The sequence below is a fragment of the Sinohyriopsis cumingii genome, chromosome 4 (assembly GCF_028554795.1).
Source record: "Sinohyriopsis cumingii isolate HCF-2022 chromosome 4, ASM2855479v2, whole genome shotgun sequence".
Taxonomy (NCBI): domain Eukaryota; kingdom Metazoa; phylum Mollusca; class Bivalvia; order Unionida; family Unionidae; genus Sinohyriopsis; species Sinohyriopsis cumingii.
Window position 1 is genome coordinate 75327909 of NC_142964.1, and position 25197 is coordinate 75353105.

Sequence of the window (25197 nt, forward strand, 5' to 3'; positions counted from 1 at the left end):
CCGTTGCCTGTTAACATATTTCCATTCTCGTATAATACTATGTGTGTGCATTTGCAACATAATGTGCGTTTAAATTCTCTTATCCTTTATGCTAGATACTATGATTGTATATATGCATGCATAGCGTGTGCATAAACACTCCAACCCTTTTCGTTATATAGCATGAATGTGGTGTGGTTTTAAATAAAGCGGGTGATGGATAGTTGGGGTGTGTGGTTGATGGATTGTAATCAAAACCTAGTGCAGGTGCTGGATTATAATTGAGGGTGAGATTGCAATGAACATCAATTCATTAGATAGTCTGGGGTTGTTGGATTATAATCATAAACTAGGTGTTGGATAGTCAGATTTACGTGTAGAATTGTAAAAGCGGATGCTGGATAGTCATGAGAGTGAGTGGGATTGTAGTAAAAGTCTAGCTACTGTGTGCTAGATAACTGTAAGTGTGTCTGTTGATTCTATATCAAAACGAGGGTGCTAGAAAATAGATGGGATTGTTATAATAAACAGCGCTTTGATGTATAGTCTGTAGGGTGTTGGATTGTAATCAAAACCTAGGTGTTGTATAATCGTGTGTGGGAGATTGTATGTGGAAAAGTGGATGCTGGATGGTAATGGTTTGTGTGAGATTGTATTAAAGAACTAGGTGATGGATATTCGTTGTGTGTGTTGGATTGCGATAAAAGTCCATGCACTGAATAGTCGGATGTGTGTGGAATTGTATAGAAAGGCGGGTTCTGGCTTGTTTGAGTTTGTGATGGAATGTAATTAAAAAAAAGGGTGCAGGAGACACGAAGGACGTAGACTGTCATAAAATAATTTTAGCATTACATTTCCCGTACGTACCTACAGCGACGCCTACATGTTAAACAATTTCACAATTTTAACACTGTATTTCTAGTACGTATCTCAAGTGTCTAACGCATGCTAGACCTAGGATTTCCAGTAAATACCTCAAGTTGGTCAACTCCAACAATGTTATTATGCAACCCAATTTTCGGTCAACCTATTCTTACAATGTTACCATTTACTCTCAGTGTTATACATATGACACTTTTGACAGGGATTTCCCGTACGTGCCCATCTCGCCTCCTGCATGTTAACCTGTGGTGTATTGTTAATTCACGTTTGGCTGTATAAACTTAGGCTATGCAGACTACATTTATGTAACTCTGCTATAACACTGTTACTATACTTCCTCCCAGTGAGGTCAATCGCTTCATACACTGTGTCTATCACGTGTGAAACGACATGAATTCCTCTTTATCTCTACAAATGTTTCAACCTGTTTAAGTTGGAAGTCCCGTTTTGCTCTCACTTGCCGCACTATACTACTCGCTTACAATGATAGCAGACAGCTTAAAAAGATATTTAAAAAAAGAGTATCATGGCTGAGGGCGCAAATTATGATTTAAAACAAGAAGATGAAGAGCGAATTGACTATAAACATTGCGTAAGCGTTACCTACTTTTACATAGTAAAATATTAATGCTAGGTATTCAACATATTCAAGCCTGATACGCGGAAAAGTGTTTTCTTTACGATATAACGCAGGCTATAACAATGGGCACTATAATGTGGTTTTCAAGTAGAACTATTTCTCTGAAGGTTGATGTAAGTAGAACTAGTACAATTACGTCATATGCAAGTGTAAAATAAATATGGGTGTATGTTTTTAGAGACAATACAAGAAGTATGCGTAATAAAATTAGTGTGAAGGTCATATAATTTGACAAATCGTGATAGGTACGGATATCTGCTCGGATGTAAGTTTGATAAATGTGTGATACGTAGCTTTAAGATGTTGCTCGAATGCATTTTCAAAATAACATAAGACCACTTCAAACTTTCGACAATTAGGAAGAACGTTGATGTGCTCAACTTCAGAATTAGGCTGTAATTGAGTAAGACTTGAAGGATGCGTGTCCATGCAATTAATGTCAGTCATTGTCTACTAGAGAGAAAGGGTTGAAAATGTAGCACACTCCACCGTAAAACAAAAAATGTGATCTCCGATAGCAGCATCTTCCTGTGTCTTTTTTTTATGAACATGCATTTAACTGCGTAGTGCGAAATTGCATGGTTTCTCTTCATTAACTTCCCGTAACGTACCGTCAGCCATAAATTTATACTACTCAGCCACCTCATACCGGGAACGATTTTTACTATGCAACATTAGGCCAGTCAAATCATGGTTTTAGTCCACATTTTGCCTGTAACTTTGCATCATGTTTACCACCATGGCGACAATAAACGGCGCATGCCGACGACAGAATAGTCCCTGCTCGTTTATTCCAATTCATCATTTACCAGTCTCTAATAAAAAAAACTAAAAAAACTGCACCTGGGGTCATACAATCAATCTACACAATATCATTTTAATAGGGACTACCAGGGACACTTATGCGGTTCTGACCTGAACTCACCAAAAGTAAACCATGGTTTCATGGAAACTCATTAACACTTCACTCTGTGACGTTTACCCGTAGTAATAGGCTAATTATTTTGGTTTGAAAACTATATTCTCAGCACCGACTTCCCATAATCAAACAAGTAATCACAAAAAACTCTAAGAAATCCTTAAAACGGAGCGCTATAAATAAATGCGCATGCTCCAAATTTATTACAATATGTATACTTATTTTTGTAGTGTGGGGGTGTTTGGGTATTTTTGTTTGTTTCTTCTTGTTCTTTTTTATGTGGCTTTTTAAGGGGCTGAGGGGCTGCGGGATGAAATGTATATACCTGTCATTTCTGATTAATTCTTGGAGTTCATTCTCTGGTATCGATTGACTGTGTCTAAGGTTTCTTTTTAAATTTTCAGTTTGTATTCTAGGGAAATACATTATTTGTTGAAGTTTACAAGACCTGGTTCTCGCACTTTTCTGTTACTTAGTTGAGGACACGAGAGTTCATTTAAGTAATAATATCAAAGTATTCTTTGAAATTTTTTTGTAGTTTGAAACTATAAATGTTTAAATATATATCATTATTTAAAAAAATGTCATGTTTATAATATCAGCATTTCATCGTTTTTTTTTTTTTGTTGTTTTCTTTTGTTGGTAGATTGGCTTGAGAAATATTATGAGATCTTTGAGATTTACTGTAGATTTGATGGAATAGAGATTAGTGGATTTATCAACATCAACTATGCACTTTGACCATTCTCCTTGCTGCATTATAATAATCCTTTTGCTCTCAACTATGATGCTGCTTATTTCCACAATATAATCATTAAGTAAATGGTACAAATAATACAAATGAAATACGCATAACATAATCAAAATGAATATTTCAATTCTTGATTTTCTAGTACATGAATATTGAGAGAAAAAATGCAACCACCTTTAATAGATTCTCAACAAGAAAACATATAAGCATGAATCGTCATAATTTAAACAGAATCATGACGAAAATATGCGAAGTTTCGTTTAACAGAGTTGTCAATATGTATATAATTTACGCAGTAACATTCAAAACGTATAACTTTTTCAAAGAAATTGAACAATATTTGAAGATCTTCATTGGAAAATCTCGATGATCAGGTTCAGTTAAAGTACAATTACTATTAGCAATTGAAGTTATGAAGAAATCCAACCAGGAGTAAGATCAAGTTGACAAAATAATTATTTACCATACAGCATAGAAGTCCCTAAGTATTATATAGCAGAGATAAAGTCTATAACGTCATTAGATGTCGGCTCGATATTGTCGTAGCTAAATTTAGACAGAAAATTAGCAAAAGCAATAGATGGATGTTTGACACGATCGAACATAGACATAAGTCGCTTATAGGAAGCTTATATATAGATTGTCTTGAAAGTATGAACTACAGAATGTTGGAATTATTGTATTCAAAGTAGATAATAAATGTATCTTTCCTATTATGTGGAATCATAGTGATCATAAATATAACCCATCAAAACACAATCAATATCACTACAATCATTCTTTCAACACTGTCTGATGAAAATAGAAAACTTCTTTTAACAAAGTTAAAATCAGTTTGATGTATCTGAAAATGTGCATAAAGTATTGGACGGAGGAAACAGTGGTATGAAGCGGACTGTATGGAATCTGGTTGAGTAACTAAAACGGGGAGGGGGAGAGACATGTTGACACGTTAATTGCATTTCTACCTGCTGGTCCTAATAAATATAACTATTGAATGTAACAATTGCTTTGGAATAAATACTAACTACATTAATTAACGTTTTTTATGACGACCGAATGCTTGCAGTGATTTGGATGAATACAGTAGCTGTGGTATCTATATTTATTATTGTGGCGCTCCGTATTTAGTATATCTATAGGGTAGTAATAGTTATGCGACATTATAATTAAAGCCATGCACAATTTAAGCTGGTACCCGTTTCAGAGGTAATGTCCACGTAGGTACCACACACATGGATGTCACGGACAGAAACAAGTCTGTAAAAAGATGCATTGATGCTTTTTTGTTTTGGACAAAACAATTACGAAAACACAAAAGACTATCTTACAATTTTCATACTTCGATAGGTATTTGAGCGTTGATATGTTGTAAAATTTATATATGATTAGCGTATTATTTTTTTTCAAAACTATAATCGTGTCAGAAGAACAAAGAAGTAAACAACAGAATGTCAATGTTCCTTCAGAACACTTTGTCACTGGATGCAAAACAAGAATAAGGCATAACACTTGTAGTAAAATATCTTGGTCAATGAAAGCAACACAGCACGTCATATTTGGGCTTTGTTTGTAAGTCCAATCAATCTACAAAACAAGACAAAACTAAAAATTACAAAAGTAAGGATTATATTAAGAATTTTTAAATGCATCGGTTGGATTGCGGTATCAATGGATCAAGCGTTAAAAAGAAAAATTTCAAACAAATGGTGTTCAAGAAGATATTGAACATTTTAACTCAACAACTACATGTCATGTCACTGAGAAAGAAATAAACGACCCACATTGGTCTCAGTTTCGGCTTTAAAATGGCGTTAAACCCTACAACAACAACAACTTTATTAATGATGTACATTTCAATGTTGTAAGCCCATTTAAGATTAAACAGCTTTGTTTTGCAACACTTGTTGATGAGTAATATATATTATTGTTTAGTACATCAGAAATTGTATAATACCCAACAACGTAATATATGCAATGTATTGATGTTGTTGTTGTTGTAGGGTTTAACGCCATTTTTCAGCACACGATACATGGCGGCCGGTATTAATGGTGGAGGAAGAACCCGGGAAACAACCCAGAAAGAACCACCGACCCACGAGAAGCTGCTGGCAAGCTTTCTCACATACCCACATTGGCTGAATCCGAGACTCGAACCCACGCCGACAGAGGTGAGATGGCAGTGATCCGTAACGGAGAGCGCTTTAGACCACTCGGCCACTCGCGGCCCCTACAATGTATTGAAATCGATGTCTTATATTTGATAAATTAGATTGCAAAATGAAACAAGTTCAATCATTCAAGGTAGATAATTTTGTAATTGAGAGGACTACCTGAGCACCTATTATCCTTGGTTTGATTTTTAATGTTTTGACTAGTCAGTTTTCCACCAGAAACCTGAGACACTTTTTCGATGTATAACGCTATTCTGCTAGGAGAGCAATTATAATAACTATTATTAAATGCTCATTTTTTTCTCCGTTAACCCTGCATTGTCTGAATCGTTTAGTATTTTACGATACTGAACTCGCGCGCAACAATACATTGCACTCATAAAGGAACTACTTTCTATTGTAAACAAACAATGGACGCAGATGGCCAGCACTTTTTGTAAACAAATCATGTACTCTCACATAGTAGACGGTTTACGTTTTGGTTGATTGCATTTGTTTCTGAATGAACTAAAGCAGATGTTTCGTGGACTGCCACATACCAGATGCTTTGCTACATTCCGCGTTAAATTTTTTGATACAATGTTTCGGATTTAGGCGGGAGATGCCAGATTTCATAATATTGCTGGGTATCTACAAATAAAATGCTAATGACAAGGCATAAACTGTCTTCTTTAGCTGGTAATAAGAATGGCAGAAAGTATACTTAGAGTTTTACATCCTGAATTTCCTTTCTTGTTTATGCAAATCCGAATTACATGAGCCACGTCATGGGTTCTCAAGCTGGATTACACATTTCGAAATTGTACTGTAATTTTGACTATATTGCAAGTGCAATTCCATCCTCCTTACTGCACTCAAAGTGAAATAAACATTAACTTCCATAGCGTCTTTTTGATAATTGCAATTGAAATTCTTCATATTTTTCCCACATTATGACTTCAAATGTTCAATGACAGAACAGAAACAGACTTGCAGATGTCAACACGCTTCTCTTTCGCTACTTCAATCCGATGTATTTCATGTAGAAACTGCACAGATGAATCCAGTCCATAATCACGAAATTTCGTACAATCGACAAACATGCCACAATCTATTAATTCCAGATCAAATGGAAAAGTTGTTGCAATGTGCGTTCATTTACAATATGAATCTAAATTCCTGTTTTAAGTAGACCAAAACTCCATTGTCTTTGAAAAGTTATGTCTGGCGCGCGACTAAGTTCAAATTTATCTGGCCGGAGTTATGTGCGCTTTAATAATGTTGTTGTTGTGTAATGATGAATCTGCGCTTGTGTATTTAGTTTGGATTACGGCATATATTCAGTTACTTTGTTCCTTGTAGTGTATTTTGTTTATATAATTAAGCCTTAGGTAGAATAAGAAAAATGAGCATATAATAAAAGGTTACTGCATTTATATGGGAAAATATGAACTCGTTTTGTCGGATGGATATACTGCACTCCCAAGGTCGTGCAGTATTCCATCTGAAGAACTCGTTCAAATTTTCCCTTACTAATGCAGTAACCTATAATTATACAGGGAACAAACACAGCAAGTAACTATACACAGTTATATATTAAGCATTTATTCAGTATTTTAAATTCCTTATTTTCTGTTGTCGTTTTGACATGATAATGTCTGAATGTTATCAAATTTGCATTCATTGCATATGGAGGCAATCCCAATTTGAAGGACAAGAAGCCAGTGAAGTATTTGATACCAGTGTATATCATTTAGTCATCACTAAGTTCATTATGTACACTGTCTTAATTGTTAATTGGAAATTGCTAATCAATGGTGTTACATTGTAAATTGCAAAATCTGACAATGATATAAACATTTAAGCAGCTATAGAAATGACAAAGATTCATCCCAATTTATTTTCAGTCACCTTTTTACAAAGTATCTTTTAGTATGTTCCGTTTATGATAATTATATCATATTCTACTCTTCACTTTCTGTTAAAGTGTTCTTTCTATATTTGTCTTCAAACAATTCGAATTATTTTTCAGCTTTTCTTGTACATTTTGTCTTACTTTAAATAAGCGATGATACTGGATTAGATGACTTTGAAACCTAAACTGAAAAGCCTTTATATGAAGATGATAATGTAATAGATGCACAAGATCGGATACATCTGCAAGTATTTTTAGAAACAAATTTCATAACATTTGGAAGATAATGTTCCAAATGAAAGTGTTCATGTTTTACATTAAGTTCTCGACTAGTACATGGATGATATGAATAATGACTTTGGAATGGGCAACTTAAAATCATGAATTGCAATCAAAAGCTAAGCCACTATGTTTTATGAACAACAATAAAAGCATTATGGTACAAGAGTTTGAGCCCAAGGAAAGGCTACATCCAATCAATGCTAATACCACAGGTCATATAGCAGGTCAGAATGAGAAGAGTCGATGGCCAAATTAGGCTGGACAAAACAAATTGCGATAATTAGATGTTGCCTATTTCCTGACTCCCCGGTCCTTATGTAACTACCGCCCATATGTGTATGCATACTTACGACAGATGACCAGTCTATTGTTACCTATTGATGAGCAAGAAGCTACACATCTACAGAAGCTGCCTGTAATGAGATTTTCTCGTGGTTCACTGGTACGGATAAACTTAAATGCTTTACCTTCTACACATCTGTGAAAATGCCTATTTTATCCATCGATGAGTGACTATGCTTGGAAGAAAACCTTTGATGGTACATTAAAACATCGTGATGGGTCAAGCTGGGTACCACTGAAAACACAATTTGACTTGCGCTCGTAGTGATTGGTAAGCCAGTTTTAGGCATATTCAAGAGAAATGATGAAATCTCAGCATGCGCGTCAACGGGTGATAAAGGAGAATATCGCTTGACTTGTGACGATGCATTTCAGTATTCCGTCTGAAACATTTTGTTTAGATTTATACAATGGATTAGTCGCGTGCATTCAAATGTTTTCAGACTGTGAAGGAGACGACAGTAGCACCTGATCTACCAACGGTGAGAACCCGTATGAAGTTTATAGCATATAGTCACCCTGTGCCACAATTCAAATTTTGAGCTCGTTGACCTTTCGGGGGTGAATTGAACGTTTGCGTTTCTGGAAAAACACAAATATGTGAAATTACTGACGCTCGCAAAATTGGAACCTATTTTAACCATTTATAATACGTTTTAATCCAACTGTAGATAGTATTAACAATACCAGTGAAAAACTAGAAGCTTTTCTGCTTCTGCTCTGTCTGACACTTGAATGGTCTGTTAAACGTAGATAATTTGACGGAAATGTTCCGTGAAGATACCTTTTATAGTTAACTTATTATACGAGTATCTTAGCCATGGAATTGAACGGAGTTTTAATACAAGTTTTGCCGATTAATTCCTTGAATTCCTTAGAAACAGATATAAACAGATTTAAAAATGAAAGAATTAATAAATGCTAGCGGCGAATTTAATAAATACTGGTCCTTTGACTCCTTGTATTGGAATGATCAGTGGTGAATACATCCCCCTTGTTTGCTATCTGGGAGTTTGTAAGCCTGCTAATCTGAATTAGACTTATTTTGATAGATGTTCCCTCATCACGCTTTTCACCGACGTGCGTTCATAAAGCGTATGGTTTAGGCCCCAAAAGAAAACAATATAATGCATTAAGATCAACTGATGGACATAACATAAAATAACATATAATCTCTTATTTACGATCTAGGAACATCATTGCAGTCAAAGCTTGCATTTGAAACTACGGAAAGCAGTCAGCGTAGCATCGAAAAAATTAATTTTTTGTCTCCTAATTACGAGAAAATATTTCGCAATTACGAAATAGTTATTTGGCTATTACGACTTAATAGCACGAAATTACGAATGAGCTATTCTTAAATTTCTATTTAGCAATGCAACTACCCTCTTTCTTTGTCTTAACGTATCGATCCCTTGCCTGAATCCCGACCGCTCCGGTCACCTGAGTGGTTAGAGCGTCCAACTTGGATGCGCGAGGTCTCAGGTTCGAACTCCGACCGAGTCATAAACAAAGACTTATAAAAATGGCGCTCAGCGTTAAGAAGTTAGTGTTAGGACTGCTCGGCCTTGTGTCAGGATAATGTGACTGGGTGGTACATGATGCAACATGTCTGCGGCATGATGCCCCACTGTTAGGCATCACCATAAATTGCCGCATTTCAGACATCGTAGCGATATGACTCGAATTGTTAAAGCTACGTTAAAAATAATTAAAACAAACCACACCTAAATCCATCTTCCTATTAGCCTCCCTGCATTATTGTTTTGTTTATTCGTATATACAAAAATATGCGTTTGCATTTATATGATACATATTAATGTCTGTGTCTAGACCTTTTTAATACCTAACCAAAAGGTATTGGATCTTTATATCTATCGTTTTGATTCAATATATGCAACTAAAAAGGTATTATATAATGTTATATGCAGCAGTGAAATAAAGCTCAGTTTATCTAATCGACAACATTTAATTAGATCTTGTGCGTTTTAATATTATTCACGTAGTGCCTCATTGACATAGACAAAAACATATATGACCAGAAATGCAGTGAGTCTCATTTTACTGAGGTGTTGAATACTCAATATCCAACGAAAGCCTGTGATCTTTGTGACCTTTATCTCCAAATAGCCACAATCTCAACTTCAGGACCAGCGGCGCTTGGATTTACTGTGTATATATTGATGTATGTATGCATAATACAGTGCATATATTTTCATCTGTCATTCCTGATATGAATCTTATTACTTCTAATTTTAAGACCATAAAGGTACAAAGGAAGCGTGTCGATCTTGGTTTATGTCTAGATACCAAGATTGGTAGGTAGTTTGGCTGGTTCTCCATTCCATATTTTGATGCGGCTTTACATAATTTAGTTTAAAACTATATTAAACTACTGTCAGTAAAAGAGGGAATCGGGCAATAAATGACCAGTAATAGTCAGGAAGTCATATTCCATGTGTATTTAATATGATATATTAAGGTAATGTTCATCTGATTAAATAGTCTTTCTATATGATTTTGATTCATTTATAGTTACCTACACACCATTAAACACCGTGTTTAGAATAACGAACAAATCATATTGTCAGTTAAGAATGACAAGCACGATTCCATTATATGCAGCGTGATATATATATATATATATATATATATATATATATATATATATATATATATATATATATATATATATATATATATATATATAGAGAGAGAGAGAGAGAGAGAGAGAGAGAGAGAGAGAGAGAGAGAGAGAAACATTTGCCTTTCTATGTATCCAGACAGCCTAACAAGACGTCGCGAGTATGACCAATCTTTTGGCATCCAAACCTTTTCTATTTCTTTTTTACTTATTTTCTTATTTTTATGTTTAAACTTTCTCTTAAACTCACTCATCCCTATTTCTTTTTTTTATTCCGCTCCTAGGATGGGCAGTTGTGCTAGTCATAATATTTTTTAAGAAGAAGAAAAATAAGAAACCAACAATGAAAATTATAAAACCGGTAAGATAATATAAATCAAATTAGTTAGACATGCACAAGTACAACATAGTTACGGTCGAATTTAACGGTGACAATTTTAAAGATATGAAATCTTAAAATATTATAGTGGTCTTATAAGGAATTTGATTTGCCATAATGAAAAAGGTTCATGTTGCAACATCAGTTGTTTTACGCGTGAACTTAAACATAATTTTGTTCACCAAATATCAGTCACAACGGATTCGTTTCTTCCGACCTCAAAAACTCTACTGAAAGCAAACCTTATATGCCAATGTGTAGATGTGTAAATTTTTTGCACTATTGCATGTTTCTCATGTTATCATTTACCTCCAGATGGTGGATGAATTGAATCAGAGGACGGCCAGATACACGTATCTGCTGACATACATCGGTAGTTCTGTGGACTCGGGTCACTTAAGGGAGGAGATGAGAAACAATAGGCAGAGACTATGGGAACTTGTAAAGCTAACAAAACTTACGATTGTCCCTGCACTCAGAAGGTAAGAACGGACAGTAGTGTATTCAAGTAAATCTGGTTCATTAGCTTACAAAAGCAAAACAGCTAAAACGAGGGCTCATTTAAGTATATACATCAGAAAGGGAGGAAGAAAAGTTTTTCTCTTGCAGTCTGGAATTAACACAATGTTACGTTACATTTTATTATTTTTACTTTTTGGCTGCAAATATATCTCTCCCCAACAAAAAGAACCTAATGCCTATTGCAGATAGCTTGAAAATAAAAATCTCTCCGCGTGGGTTCGAGTCTCGGCTCGGTCAGCGTGGCTGTGTGGGAAAGCTTGCTATTAGCTTCCCATGGGTTTGCCCGGAATTTTCCCTGACTCTTCCTACACCAAAATATACTGGCCGCCATGCATATAATAAAATTTGCTTAAAAATGGCATTAATTCCATAAAACTACAAACCGCTACAACATTTTGAACCAGTGGTCATTCAAATATTAAAGACTGATAGAAATTTACATCTGATTTCCCGTAATTGATCTTTGCACACAAAAAAAGGCATTGCCTTTCAATGATTAGGGTAGATCCCATCGAACATTAACAAAACAAAACAGAGCAAACCAAATCAATAATAGATAGATAGATAGATAGTCTTATACTGCACGGTTCGTCTTCCCCTTTCCCTTCCAAAAGAGAAGCTATTTTTTTTTAAAGTGTTCCGTCTCTATACCCTTTTGAACTAAACATTTCGCATGAAAATAGCCATGAAATAATACACAATAATACATAATAGAAATAAATCTCAGCTGAATCTTACACGCTAATAGATATACGTGTATGGTCTTTAATGTATAAATTCGTTACTTTAAGTTGCTAATGAATTACGCAAGACTCTGGCAATGTAATTAGTGAGGCTGACTACCACTTACAATTTTGAACAACGGTATACCGCGGCGTTTCTGAGCATACGGCGATACGTATCACGGTATACCGCAATTAGGCCCCATATGTTAGGGTCAAACTATTTAATGTTCTGTCTGTCAATAGCTGGAGAAACAAAAACGTGATCTGACATAAAGCAAAATAACACCATATCCATTATAATATTTTTGAAAAGGAAATCACAACCCTCAAACCCTCCCCCCGACCCCGAAAATGATATGTTCAATACCTTATAGTAGGTGAATTTGTAATGTGTGTGTTAATTGTTGTGTGAGTTGTAATCAAAATTAGGTAACAAAAGTGGGACGATTCAGCTTCCACTATAGCTGACACCTTGTGAACGATTGTGCTTGACGTTAGAGAGGTTGTTGATTAAAAAAAAAAAAAAAAACAGGTATTGTCACTGACGCCAACAATTTGCTAGCTAGCTAAGGTGCTAATCAGGGAAACTTGGAGTGGTAAGCCAATACTCGGGTAAGATAGAATCAAGGAGGGCCGAAAAATAAAACACTCAAAAAAAACCGAGAAAATATTTAGTAGTACTTGTGAAATTACGTAAAATTAAAACCAAAAACAAATGCTCTCCTGAACAACTTAAGGATGATTAAAGTGTACTAAACACAATAACTAAAAAATGACAATGAAAATAAGTACTGCTTACGTACCACCAACTTAAAAATACATGATTTAATCTGAATAAATGAGTCATTCGTTTTGAATCGCTGTGCAGGAAAAAAATTAATATGGGACAACGTTTTATAACATTTAGAAAGTAGTTCCTAGTCATATGAAGAAAAAAAAGAACAGAAATATGACAGTTGGCAAATATAGATTATTTTGAATTGTTATCAAACAAGCTGTATTGAATACATTTCAGAGAACAAGGAAACAAATATGAATTTCAGGGCGATTTTTAGAAGAAAAAAATTGATTCTCGTTCATATGGACTTGGAGGAATAAAAACCGATAGCTTGGGTTCAAACAAGTACAGATCTCAGTTCATGTAGCTATCCATATGAGAATACATAAATCGAATACAGTATTGAATATGCAATGCTTATATGTAAAGCTTAATTCTACGTGCGTATGCTGATTTAATAGTGTTATATGGATTAGTATCAACGTTGTTTTAAAACTAAGACTACAATTTGTGCAACTTCCTCAAAGGCGCAGTTTGGATGAGAGACTGGTTTAGCCACACCACATGATGTAAATAAGCGGACAAAACTAAGTCGCCATATTTAAGCTGGAAGTGCCTGTACTAAAATGTGTAATCTGTAACCTTATTTTGCTTCGCTAGTGTAGAACGATACTTAGACAAAGAAGTACTCCTTTCGCAACGACAGCCATTGCAACAATAGCCGAGTCAACAAGGAGTGTAGAATTAATATTACCATCCATGAAAATTGCCCATTACCACATCGTTCAGTTGATTGAATGCAATACATACACCGCCTTGAAAATGTATTGAATGCACGCTTGCTGCAAAAACAAAACTAAATAAAAAGTAGCAATCATGTACAAATTAATCAAAGCTGTTCTTTATGTGCGTGGGAAATTTTAAATAGATCAAACATGTTCCATCAAATTAAAAGTGGAAGAAATCTTTGATATAGCACGAACGGCTTAAAAATTGACCATGTGCAAAATTAATTGCATCTGGAGTGAGGAAATTGCAATTATACTGTATCTACAGTAAGCAAATTAACTCCTGGTGCTCGTGAACTTATCTCTCAAAAACAGACGATTGACATAACAGACTCATCGATCATTGAGTTTTAATATATTGAACGAACAAAGGATCTTGCCTTCGCCTTTATTGAAAATGAAATTGCCGTAACCGCGGAAGCTCAAATGCGAGAGCGTCAGACTGGTAATCTGAGGATCACCCATTCGATATCCACACATGCCCGTCCAGGTCGGCCGCCTCTATGTGTCCTTGAGAAATGCACTTATCTCCCATTTCTTGGTATGACATAGTCAATAATGTATTACAAGTACCTTTAAAACAAAATAAATAAATTTACACTTATAAAACCAATTGAATAAGTCCTATCTTTCGGTGAAATATTGAAATTATACAATGATTTTCATAAATGTAAGGTTCCATCATATGACCCCATCATAATACCAAATCGCCGATCCTTTTTAACGAAAACACTGTGACGTTTCTATCATCATGTTTTTGCTTAATATGATGTCGTCAAAGTGCAAATTGCAAAGTGTTTTTAAACATGAGTATTATTGAAAAACTTGAGACGGATCTATGAAACGTTATAATAATGATGTCATATTGATTAATTTAACTGAAGTCAAGGGAGGCAACGAAATTAAAAATTATATTTATAATTGAATCAATAAGAAAAGTTTCAAATCTGTCTTACATCTCATAAAATTTAGAGCATAATCTCAACAACAAAAAAAAAACATTTAAGGATCATAATTTTAAAGTTATCCTCATTGGAGTATTCCAGTACAAACGAAGTAATTTTCCTTCTGAGTACGCGAAAAAAGCACGCTCACAATAGTTAATCGTCTTGAAGCAAGAACAATTATTAATTAATCCGTCGGAGATTCAGTGAGATACAGCATGAATTGCTACAGGTAATCATGCACTTGATTTCAAGCCACAATTTGTAATTAGATCAAGACAGCACCGGCTAACTTGTAGGTTCGAACTGTCTATAAGCCATGGAGAGACAGATATTTGTTTTGGAATGGTCAGTATAGAAATATATTCCTCCCCCCAAAAAATGGAAAAACAAAACCTAATGCCTATTGCAGATAGCTTGAGAAGAAAGTCTTAAATGGGAACAAATCAAAGGATAATCTTGGCACGGTGTTATGATTGATTTTACAGCATGATCAAAGGCTAGCAATTGGGTAGGAGTGGGGATCACGTGTTTTTGCTCTTGGCGGGGATGGACAATTGCGAGAAAACTACTAGCTCCTACATATGACAATATTTTGAGGCCCCTCCCCTCCAGACGGTCGAGTGATCTCGTCTTTTCATCTCACTTACATCTCATATCTGTCCACGTGGGTTCGAGTCTCGGCTCGGTCAGCGTGGGTAAGTACGAAAGCTTGCTATTAGCTTCCCGTGAGTACGCCCCTAATTTTCCCTGGTTTTTCCTGCACCAAAACATACTTGCCGCCATGTATATAATATAACTTGCTGAAAAATGGCATTAATCCCATAAAACTTCAAACCCCTACAGCATTTTGAACCAGTGGTTAGGCAAATATTAAAGACTGATAGAAGTTTACAGCTGATTTCCCGTAATCGATCTTTGCACAAAAAAGGCAATGCCTTTTAATTATTAGGGTTGATCCCATCTTACTTTAACAAAACAAAACAGAGCAAACCAAATCATTTATATATATGCGGTCAGCATGACTTATAGAATTCCAAACAACAGATCTAGAAAATTTCAAATCTGACACTTCCGATATAAAATCGAAGGTACCCTTCCCTTTTCAAGTCGTCTAACGGTTAAGTAAACTAAATCTTAATTAAGAATCACTTCCTCTCCCGACACAGACATTAGAAATCATTGCAGTATAGCGATTTAACATGCACCTGTCCCCATAAATCTAATTAATTGTTCCCTGGACCCAAATTAATGTGACTGTTATGGATCGACAGAAATTTGCATCCTTACAGGCATCATACCGCAGACATGCAGCACGATGTCCCACCTGTCACATTATTTTGACACCTGGCCGGCCAGTCCTAACACTAACCTCCTCATGCTGAGAGCCAATCGAGGCAGCTGTTAGTACCATTTTTATAAGTCTTTGGTATGATTCTGCCGGGATTCGAACCCGTGACCTGCCGCATGCGAGGCGGACGCTCTAACCACTAGACCACCGTAGCGATATGCATTTTATGTCCTCATGAATATACTTGCCACGAGAAGATAAATTACTATTTGCGCTAAATTCAAGTTAACTGGACTGCATGAAAGACTTCCTTCGCTTAAAACATGAAAAGCTAATCCGGATTCTTGTAACTCTGTATTATATTTAAAATACAACCTTGGCAGTGGCACCCGCTGATTTTTTTTTTTTGGGGGGAGGGGTGTGGTCGCAAACATGTAGGTCAGCTTAGAAGCGAAATGGGGGGGGGGGGCACTCTAGAGCCCTATGTGCTTGCGTCCATGAGCCTTGGCTTGCCGAGACCCCGACCTGACAAACAAAGTAAATATAATCTGAAACTTCTAAAGGTAGGTTTAAAAATCTCCTAATTAATTCATGATGAATGAAATTTTAAACGTTTTCTATTGGGCTTTTTCCAGTTTAAATATTCTTGCAAATACTGAAAGTTTTAGGCGGATGTCTATTTAACTATAATTTTATGTCTGAGGTATCATAATAATCTAGGCTTTTGCTTGAAAAATTAACATAGCATGAATCTTATTTTTTATTTAAACTAACGATGATGGTGTTAAAATGCTGCACAGCAGAACAAAACAAGAAGCTGTTACGATTTGAAGAAGAAGAAAAAAAAACAGAACACCCCAACCCAACCCCCAAAACAGAAATGCAAATCTTGACGAAGCACTATCCTTGATATGGGTGGATAGTCCTCGTGTTTGGGGTATCCAACAAGCAAATAAAAACATTTTAAAAAATAATAAATAAATGCACAACCACGATGAAATGTGTTCCTTATTTTTATCTCCACCCCACTTCCTCGCATGATTTAATCTGAATAAATGAATCATTCGTATTGAATCACTGTACAAGAGAAAATTAAGATGGGATACCATATCTAACATTTAGAAAGTAGATTCTAGTTATATGAACATCAGAAGTTCACAAATAGGACAGTTGGCAAATATAAATTATTTTAGAATTTTTATCATACAAGCTGTTTTGAATAAATTTCAGGGAATAAAGAAACAAATATGAATTTCTGATTGATTTTTAGAAACAAATTTTGATTTTTTGTTCATATGATCTTGTAGGAATAAGAACTAATATTCTGGGTTCAAACGAGTACAGATCTCAGTGCATATACGTATCCATGTGAGAGTGCCTTCTAAGTCTAATACAATACCGAATATGCAATGCTTATATGTAAAGCATATGTCAATTCAAAGATAATTACAAGCACCGTATGCTGCTTTATTCATGTTAAATGGACTAATATAGACCTTGTTTTGGAACTACTAAGGCTACTATTTTGTGCAACGTCCTCGAAGACGCGGTTAGAATAAGCGATTTTTAAAACCCGCACCCCATGATGTAAATAAACGGACAAACCCAAGTCGCCGGATGTGGGTTGAAAGGTTCTGTACTACAGCAATGTGTAGTCTGTAACCTTATTTTGATTCTCTAGTGTAGGACAATACTGAGATACAGATTTACTCTTTGGCAATGACAGCCATTGCGGCAAAGGCTGAGTAGACAAATAGTGTAGAACTTATATTACCATTTATGAAAATCGTCCATTACCACCTGGTTAAGTTGTTTGAAAACAATACATACATCTTCCTTGAAAATGTGTTGACTAAGTAAGCACCGTGGCTGCAAAAACAAAACTGAAATAAAGAGTAGTAATCGTGTATAAATTAATGAAAACTGTTCTTTATATGTTGAAAAATCTTAAATAGATCATGGATGTTCCATCAAATTATAAGTCGAAGAAATATTTGATATTGCACGAACGGATGAAAGATTAGCTTGGTTTGTGCAAAATTTAAATTGCATCTGGAGTGTAAAAAAATGCAATTATGCTTAATCTACAAAAGTAAATTAACTCCTGGTGTTCGTGAACTTATCTCTCAAAAACAGACGATTGACTAAACAGATTGTTCTAAGCATGTTCTATTGATCATCGGTCATACGGTGTCAATGTATTGGAGTAAAAGAGGATTCTGCCTGAGCCTTTATTTAAAATGAAACTGCCGAATCCGGGGAAGCGCCATTGCAAGAACGTCAGACTCGTAATCCGAGGATCACGCGTTCGATACTGCAGTTTGAAATTGTGCAATGATTTTCATGAATGTAAGGTCCCATCATATGACTAACTCGCTGATTCTTTTTACCAAAACACTTGAATGAACATTCTGACGTTTTATCATCACACCTTTGCTTTATATGGCGTCGTCAAAGTTCAGATTGCTAGGTGTTGTTTCATATCAGCAATACTGAAAAATATGACACGGGTTTATGAAACGTCATAACGAAATGGTGTCATATTGATTAACTTAACTGAAGTCTAGGGAGACAAAAAAATTAAGTATTAATTTTTCAATTGAATCAATAAGAAAAGCTTTATATCTGTCTTAACATGCCATTAATTTAGGGCATAGTCACACTCAAATAACTTATAAGAATCGTCATTTTTAAAACATATTTTCTTTAGACTATTCGAGTACGTATCAATATGGTACTATCAAGTAATTTTCCTTTTGATTACGCGCGCAAAAAGCACGCTTACAAGAGCTAATCGTCTTTAAGCCAGAACAATTATTAATTAATCCGTCAGCAGATTCAATGAGATACTGCATGAATCAGTCAGGTAATCATACAGTTGATTTCAACCCATATCTTTGCAATCTGATCACAGCACTGGCTAACTCGTAGGTTCGAACTATGTACAAGCCATGGAGAGATAAAAATCATCAGTTTAATCCCCCCCTCTCTCTCTCTCTCAATTATATTTATACAAGAAGGGTACACTTGATAGCTCAGAATGGGTGGTCATATAAATCGGAGACTGATAAAGAATATCAGCATATTTCACTCCCTCCCTCGATATCAACATTTTCCATTGATGTCTTTATTTCATATGTAAACATGCAAGTAATGTATGGGTAATACAGATACAATGAAAAATCAACCGGACAGAAAAATCCCTAAAACGTCTTAAAATTAATTTCCGTTTCAGAATATTCCCCGAAGGTTTATTTGCTAGTCCACTTAATCTGCTCTGTGTGTGTGTGTGTGTGTGTGTGTGTGTGTGTGTGTGATAGAAATAAAAATAGAGAAGCAAAAAGTTATCCTGAAATCCTCTAGCTCACTTTTTATTTAATTTTATTAATTGTCAGCTCTTATGATGAAAGATTAGTTACGATTCAAAGGTCTAAGGTCAACTAATTCATGTTGATAGTGGATACTTTTTTGTTAGAATTCTTGATGGGTAATTTTTACAGCTCGGATGCTTAAGCAGATGGTCAGTATAGGTTTCCAGAGGAAACCTAATCCCCAACTGTGTTTCAAGATTAAAAGTTTACCTTTGATCGGGTTCTACCCCACCCCACAATACAATAAAAAAAAAACTTTGCGGCATCTATATAATGCTGTTTTTTTTTATATATTTCAGCAAGGCGGTAAAGACTGAGAATGTAAACGAACTAGAGGTCACATACCGTACATTTTGCGCGGTACTCGCCTATCTAGAAGACCAGTTTCTGAAGGCGCTCTTCTTGCAGAGGGAATTTCCGCTATTTACAGGTTTAATCCTTTATAGGTCCTCAAAACATTTACCTTTTTATTAAGTATGATATCATAATAATGAATAGTTCCGACATTTCCATCAACCTTACTCATCGCTTGTATTATTACCAATATCTAAAACCAAAAGTTAATCCGACAGCTTTTGCCTGGGGTGAGTGACTTCTTTGTTTTATATAATACATGTTATCTGGTTTAGAATAGACTGGCAAGGTCCCCACATAATGGAATCTGATACACAGATTAATTACATGTGCGTTGCATGTTGATATGGCGTGCAAAATGGCTGTTTAATCAGTACTTCCATATCGCACACCAAAATAAAACTCGTGGGTAATTTTACTAACATCGATATGTCGATATTCTTCGATGCACCGAACTATGAATTCCATGTGTGTGTGTGTGTGTGTGTGTGTGTGTGTGTGTGTGTAAGAAAGAGAGAGAGATTTTTAACGTAGCTTTAACAATTTTTCAGTCATATCGCTACGATGTCTGCAGTGTGGCAGTTTATAGTGATGTCTAACACTGGGGCATCATGCGGCAGACATGTAGTATGATGTCCCATCCGGTCACTTTATCTTGATACCAGGCCGACTAGGCCGATAAATCAGCCCTTCGCCCGTAATGATGTCGATTTTCAGGTGAGGGGCTGATATCACCTATTCATTAAAAGCTGCAATTTTCTGCATGCAACTTTGACTGCACACATCGGTGTACATTTTATATACTTAACGGTATTTCTCGTAGCTGTGCAGCTACCGTCACCTGAAGGGTTCTTTTGGTGAATTGTACATTATATTTCCGGAGCATATCATACGTTTGGTGACTTGTAAGTCCACTTGAATAGCACAACTATATGTCCTGTGGCCATTTTGAATTTCGCGCTTGATATGGATGTTACCAATAACCTGTATGTGTCTAAAGTGTACGCAGGTTTGTTCCTGAAAGATTTGCATGCAGCAAAATTGCACATTTTAATGAACAGGTCACATCATACCGACATATCGTCGATCAGTATCAATACAGATTTTGGGGGGTTGAGTTATCGGACTTCAGGCCGACCAGTCCTAACACTAACCTCTTAATGCTGAGCGCCAAGCAAGGCAGCTGTTAGTACCATTTGTATAAGTCTTTGGTATGACTCGGCCGGGGATCGAACCCACGACCTCCCGCATCCGTGGTGGACGGTCTAACCACTTGGCCACCGGAGCGGTCGATTCCATTTGAATTCCAGCTACAAATTATAACCAAATATATTTGGAAAGCTGTACAATTGGGGAATGTAATAAAAATAAAACCAAAATTTTGTTTTGTTTTGTTCTAAATCTGGAACATCGTTGATTAGGGCCACTATAGCGATAAGATGTCACTATTACGGTTATGGGACTTTAATATTAGGTCCAAATTTGTGCTGGAACGGCACTGATGGTAAATTAAATATGGTGTTTTAGTTATGATGAAACTTAAGGAACTATTTCATGGTGACTGATACTGACTTACTTACTAACATACAGCCTAAATGAGCAGCACACAGCCTTAGTGACCAAGACTCATCCTTTCTAAGCAAGACAGACCCTTATCGACCAACGTCCAAACCTACAAATAGGATGCGAGTTATGTAATAAGGAGTTACAAATAAGGGCGATCCAATTGTCACGTTCACTAACACAAACCCGTACATAAAAAGCAGGGTATGGGAAATGAGAGTGACACGATCATCACTTAGACACTTATGGATTATCACACAGACTTTCTTGCAATCATAATATTTCACATACACCAAAAGAAGAGAAGAGTAGTTCCTAGTTAGTCACTAACACATACACACCTATAAATCAGAACACATACATTCACATAGACGAAGATAGATGGAACATTTTAGCAATACTGAGTAGTATTTTGTTTCTCAAATTCCGGGTGCCCCTAAAAATGGTCGTTGGAGATTAACGAAGTTTCTAAATTATTAGCACAGAAGCACCTCCTGACTAACCTTCTTCTCATACTCTCTCCTCACCAGTGACAATAACACCAAAAACCATGTTTCATTCACCCGTGTCTTTCCTCGTAAATCCACAGGGCAGTGCCTGTCATCCTTTTTATTGACCCATCACATCCAAGGCGCATACAAAGGGTACACTGGATCAAATACCATCCTACAATAATCGTGGATAATTCTACATTCAACCATATCGTGTTGATTGGCCTGAGAACGGATGATAAAACTGGTGAAAACCATCCATTACGTAGAAGAAGCCAACTCAAACACGTCTAGTTTTAGTCTATGTTGATCGGACCGCGTTTTATATTATTCATCCAAAGCGTGTGATTATATTCCACCAACACTTGGCATGAATGATTCTGCCCGAGTGCAACAGAGCGTTTCTGCCATTTATATTGTCAGAGTGTATAACCGTTAAAGTGTACATGGCAAAGCACATGGCTAAGTTGAAAACAAAGACTTTGTGTTGGGTTTGACCTGCAATGGATTCGTACGCCCGTATGGTCAGTACCGAAACCGCTACCGCTGCTACCATTACTCAGTCGATGACATCCTTCTTTCCAAAGAATATTTCAGATTTTTATTTGAAATTTGCATATTGTTGTACTTACCGGAATTTCTGATGCACCTCCTACATCGCCATCGCTACAAGAGGAAAATCATAATTTTAAAAAGAAGCAAGTAGTAATGGTAGATGAATTTGTACAACAAAGAAAATAAAGATACAGTTCTTCAATAGCAAGAAGAAAAAAAGAAAGCGAGAGAATGACCATGAACGGTGGACCTGTTAAAGGAAGGAAATGAAAACCGTTAGTCTGACAGGATGGATAGATTTGGTTCTGAACCAAGAACCAAATTCGCATAGCCACCACGAATGGAGCCAAATTCATTTACATGAAAGTAGAAAGCACACAGTTTTAAAGACTCCAGGAGTTTTGTAACGATGCCGTGGAATAAAATGTCCAATACGTTTGTAATGACAGAAATAGCCAAATTTTACGTTTTCATCGCTTTTTCAATACCAAAGAAAATCAACACTTGAAACTTCCGCTTTTGTCTGAATCCCATTGCTACGACCCCAATAATATACGAACAAAGTAGAGAGCAAGTCTTTACTCCTGGTACAGAGCCTACTCATTAGACCCTTTTGGTTTTGAAGAAGAGATGTTAAAGAATTGTTGACATTATATCACTATGTTGTGGAAAATGTCTGTAGTGTTCCTCACTCGAGCACGGAGATGTCGATCCATTGCAGGAAGCTTCAATCAATACCAAAGATTGTGGATTAATGTACCAAACAAATTTCGTGTCCGAGAGCACACAACTCATTGTACTACCTCAAACTTAACAATCCGTCACCCATTGATATTCAACTTAGGTTTTGGCTTCATTAAATTACTAATACCAAACTCAAGAAAGCATGCCAGAAATGGCAGAGAAAAGAAAATTTTGTCTAATTCAATTGATGATTTGGTTTTGGGGGGAAAAAACACAGAACATGCTCGAAATTCAGGGATGTCCCCCGTGTTATCCTTACCAAGACCTGAAAAATCCCTGATAGAGTCGACAATGGAAAATATGCACGACAGAACATACCAACGTCGCCAAGTTTAAAATTTCAACGATACCGCTTATTTGATTATGTTCTCATCGGACAAACGAAACTCACATTATAAAGAATATTTACCTAATTGGTCTTCATAACTGTTTCATGTGACAAGACACGCTCGTGAACGCCACCCGCTTGTCTTTAGATTGGGAGATATGAACAGATAACTTTAAAAGAATCACTGTACGTCCACGAGTTTCAAAAAGGTGACCAAGAAAGACGACAACTTCTACGATATCGAAAGTATTCTCAATCCAACAATGTAGTTAAAGAATGCTGGAAATGATATCCACCTAATCTCAATTTTTGGATTACAAGTTCACAAGTCATCGACCCTATTAAAAAAAGAATAATTGGCCCAGATGTACTTGTCCCGCTTCCTCCCTACAAGAGTCACAGAAACAAAAGCAATAACAGTATGTGTTAGTGTATCCCAAAATATATTTTTCTCGCAGACCATCGTGATATAATGTGTGATTGGAATTCTAATGGTAAATTGAGCTTGCAACAAGACAATATGTAATTGGTGGTCATTTTACGGAGCGAAAGTATTTTCTATCTTCTTCTCAATCCTTTAGAGAAGTATACCAACAGTAACAACATATGTAGCCACAGAAACGTATGTCACAACAAGAACCCATTTCTCAGCAACCCTCTGGAACCACTGGAATGTCATCACTCAGCTTCAAGTGACACCTATCAGACGCTATCGCTTTAACCATGAACAATCAATTTTATTTGACCTTACCCATTGACTGTTCTATATATATGTTAAACTCCCGGTGATGTTTCGTGCTAATATCACGTCAAACCACACAAAAATTGACAACGGAAACCCATTAGGGACTCGCTTTGGTCAAAAGAATTAATCCCATTCAAATCTTACATATTTTGGGAACAGAACAGTTTCGTCGCAAAAATACTAGACGAATAGGTGAATAAGTCCAAGACCACTTGGACAGCAATACTCCTAACTTTAACGGATAAAGAAAACTGTCAACATATGAAACGAGAAATCAAGAAAGATATTATCTGATGGTAGATATATCATCGATACCATTTCAGTCCTCTACCATGATCAGATTGGCAAGACACTCGACAAAACCCATATACGACTGCGCCCTCTGATCGTAAAAAAATACAGATTTATCTGACAGAAAAAAGTTGTCTATCAAATTTTTTTCCAAGTGTGTGGAGTTTCTTTTAATACAAAAGAATAACAAATGTCAAAAGTATTCTTGGTGGAAACATGAAAATAGTTCCACTGTCGAAAGACCTTAACAACAACAAACAACATCCGATTATTAAAGTATTTTGAACACTCAATCGAATATAATTAAAGGGTCGGTTTGATGTTTGTGTTCTTCGATGTGATTACGTACAGTGTGATGGGAAAACACATCTGATGCGTTGACGAAAACCATTCCCTTTAAATTTATATTCTGTGATAACTGCTTACGCTGAAGGAGGAAACCTAAATCACGTTTACCAATAATATGTTTGTCCCTGGTATATTCTTGTCAGTAAACTATATTTTGATAGTGTACAATATTGCCACAAAAAAGATCTTGGAGAAAATATTATTTTCTAAACAGGACAAGATACGGTGTTACCCTATTTTCGCAATGATTCCTTTGTGAGTTATAACTCTTGTTTTATGTGTAATAAGTACTCGACAACGAGGCTTTGATTTGGGATATACAAATGTCTCTTTCGTACTGTCGTACCAATCGTGACATCGTTTGTTACCAATGGTTGCAAGTTTTAACGTCATGCAATGTAACAAAAACTACTCATCCAAAATGTTATGATCGAGAAACAGAATCCCAAACAAGCGTGACTGAGTGCAGAAAA

General features: G+C 36.0%; 1 protein-coding gene across 1 annotated transcript in view; it reads left to right on the forward strand.

Annotated features, from left to right (window-relative positions):
* LOC149801473 (regulator of G protein signaling 9-binding protein-like) overlaps positions 1-25197 on the forward strand; it is a 68001-nt gene that overhangs the window by 12204 nt on the left and 30600 nt on the right. The window contains exons 2-3 of the mRNA XM_089955621.1: positions 11202-11368; positions 19605-19735. Of these exons, the coding sequence (XP_089811747.1) occupies positions 11202-11368; positions 19605-19735 (298 nt within the window). The remainder of the gene's footprint in view (positions 1-11201; positions 11369-19604; positions 19736-25197) is intronic.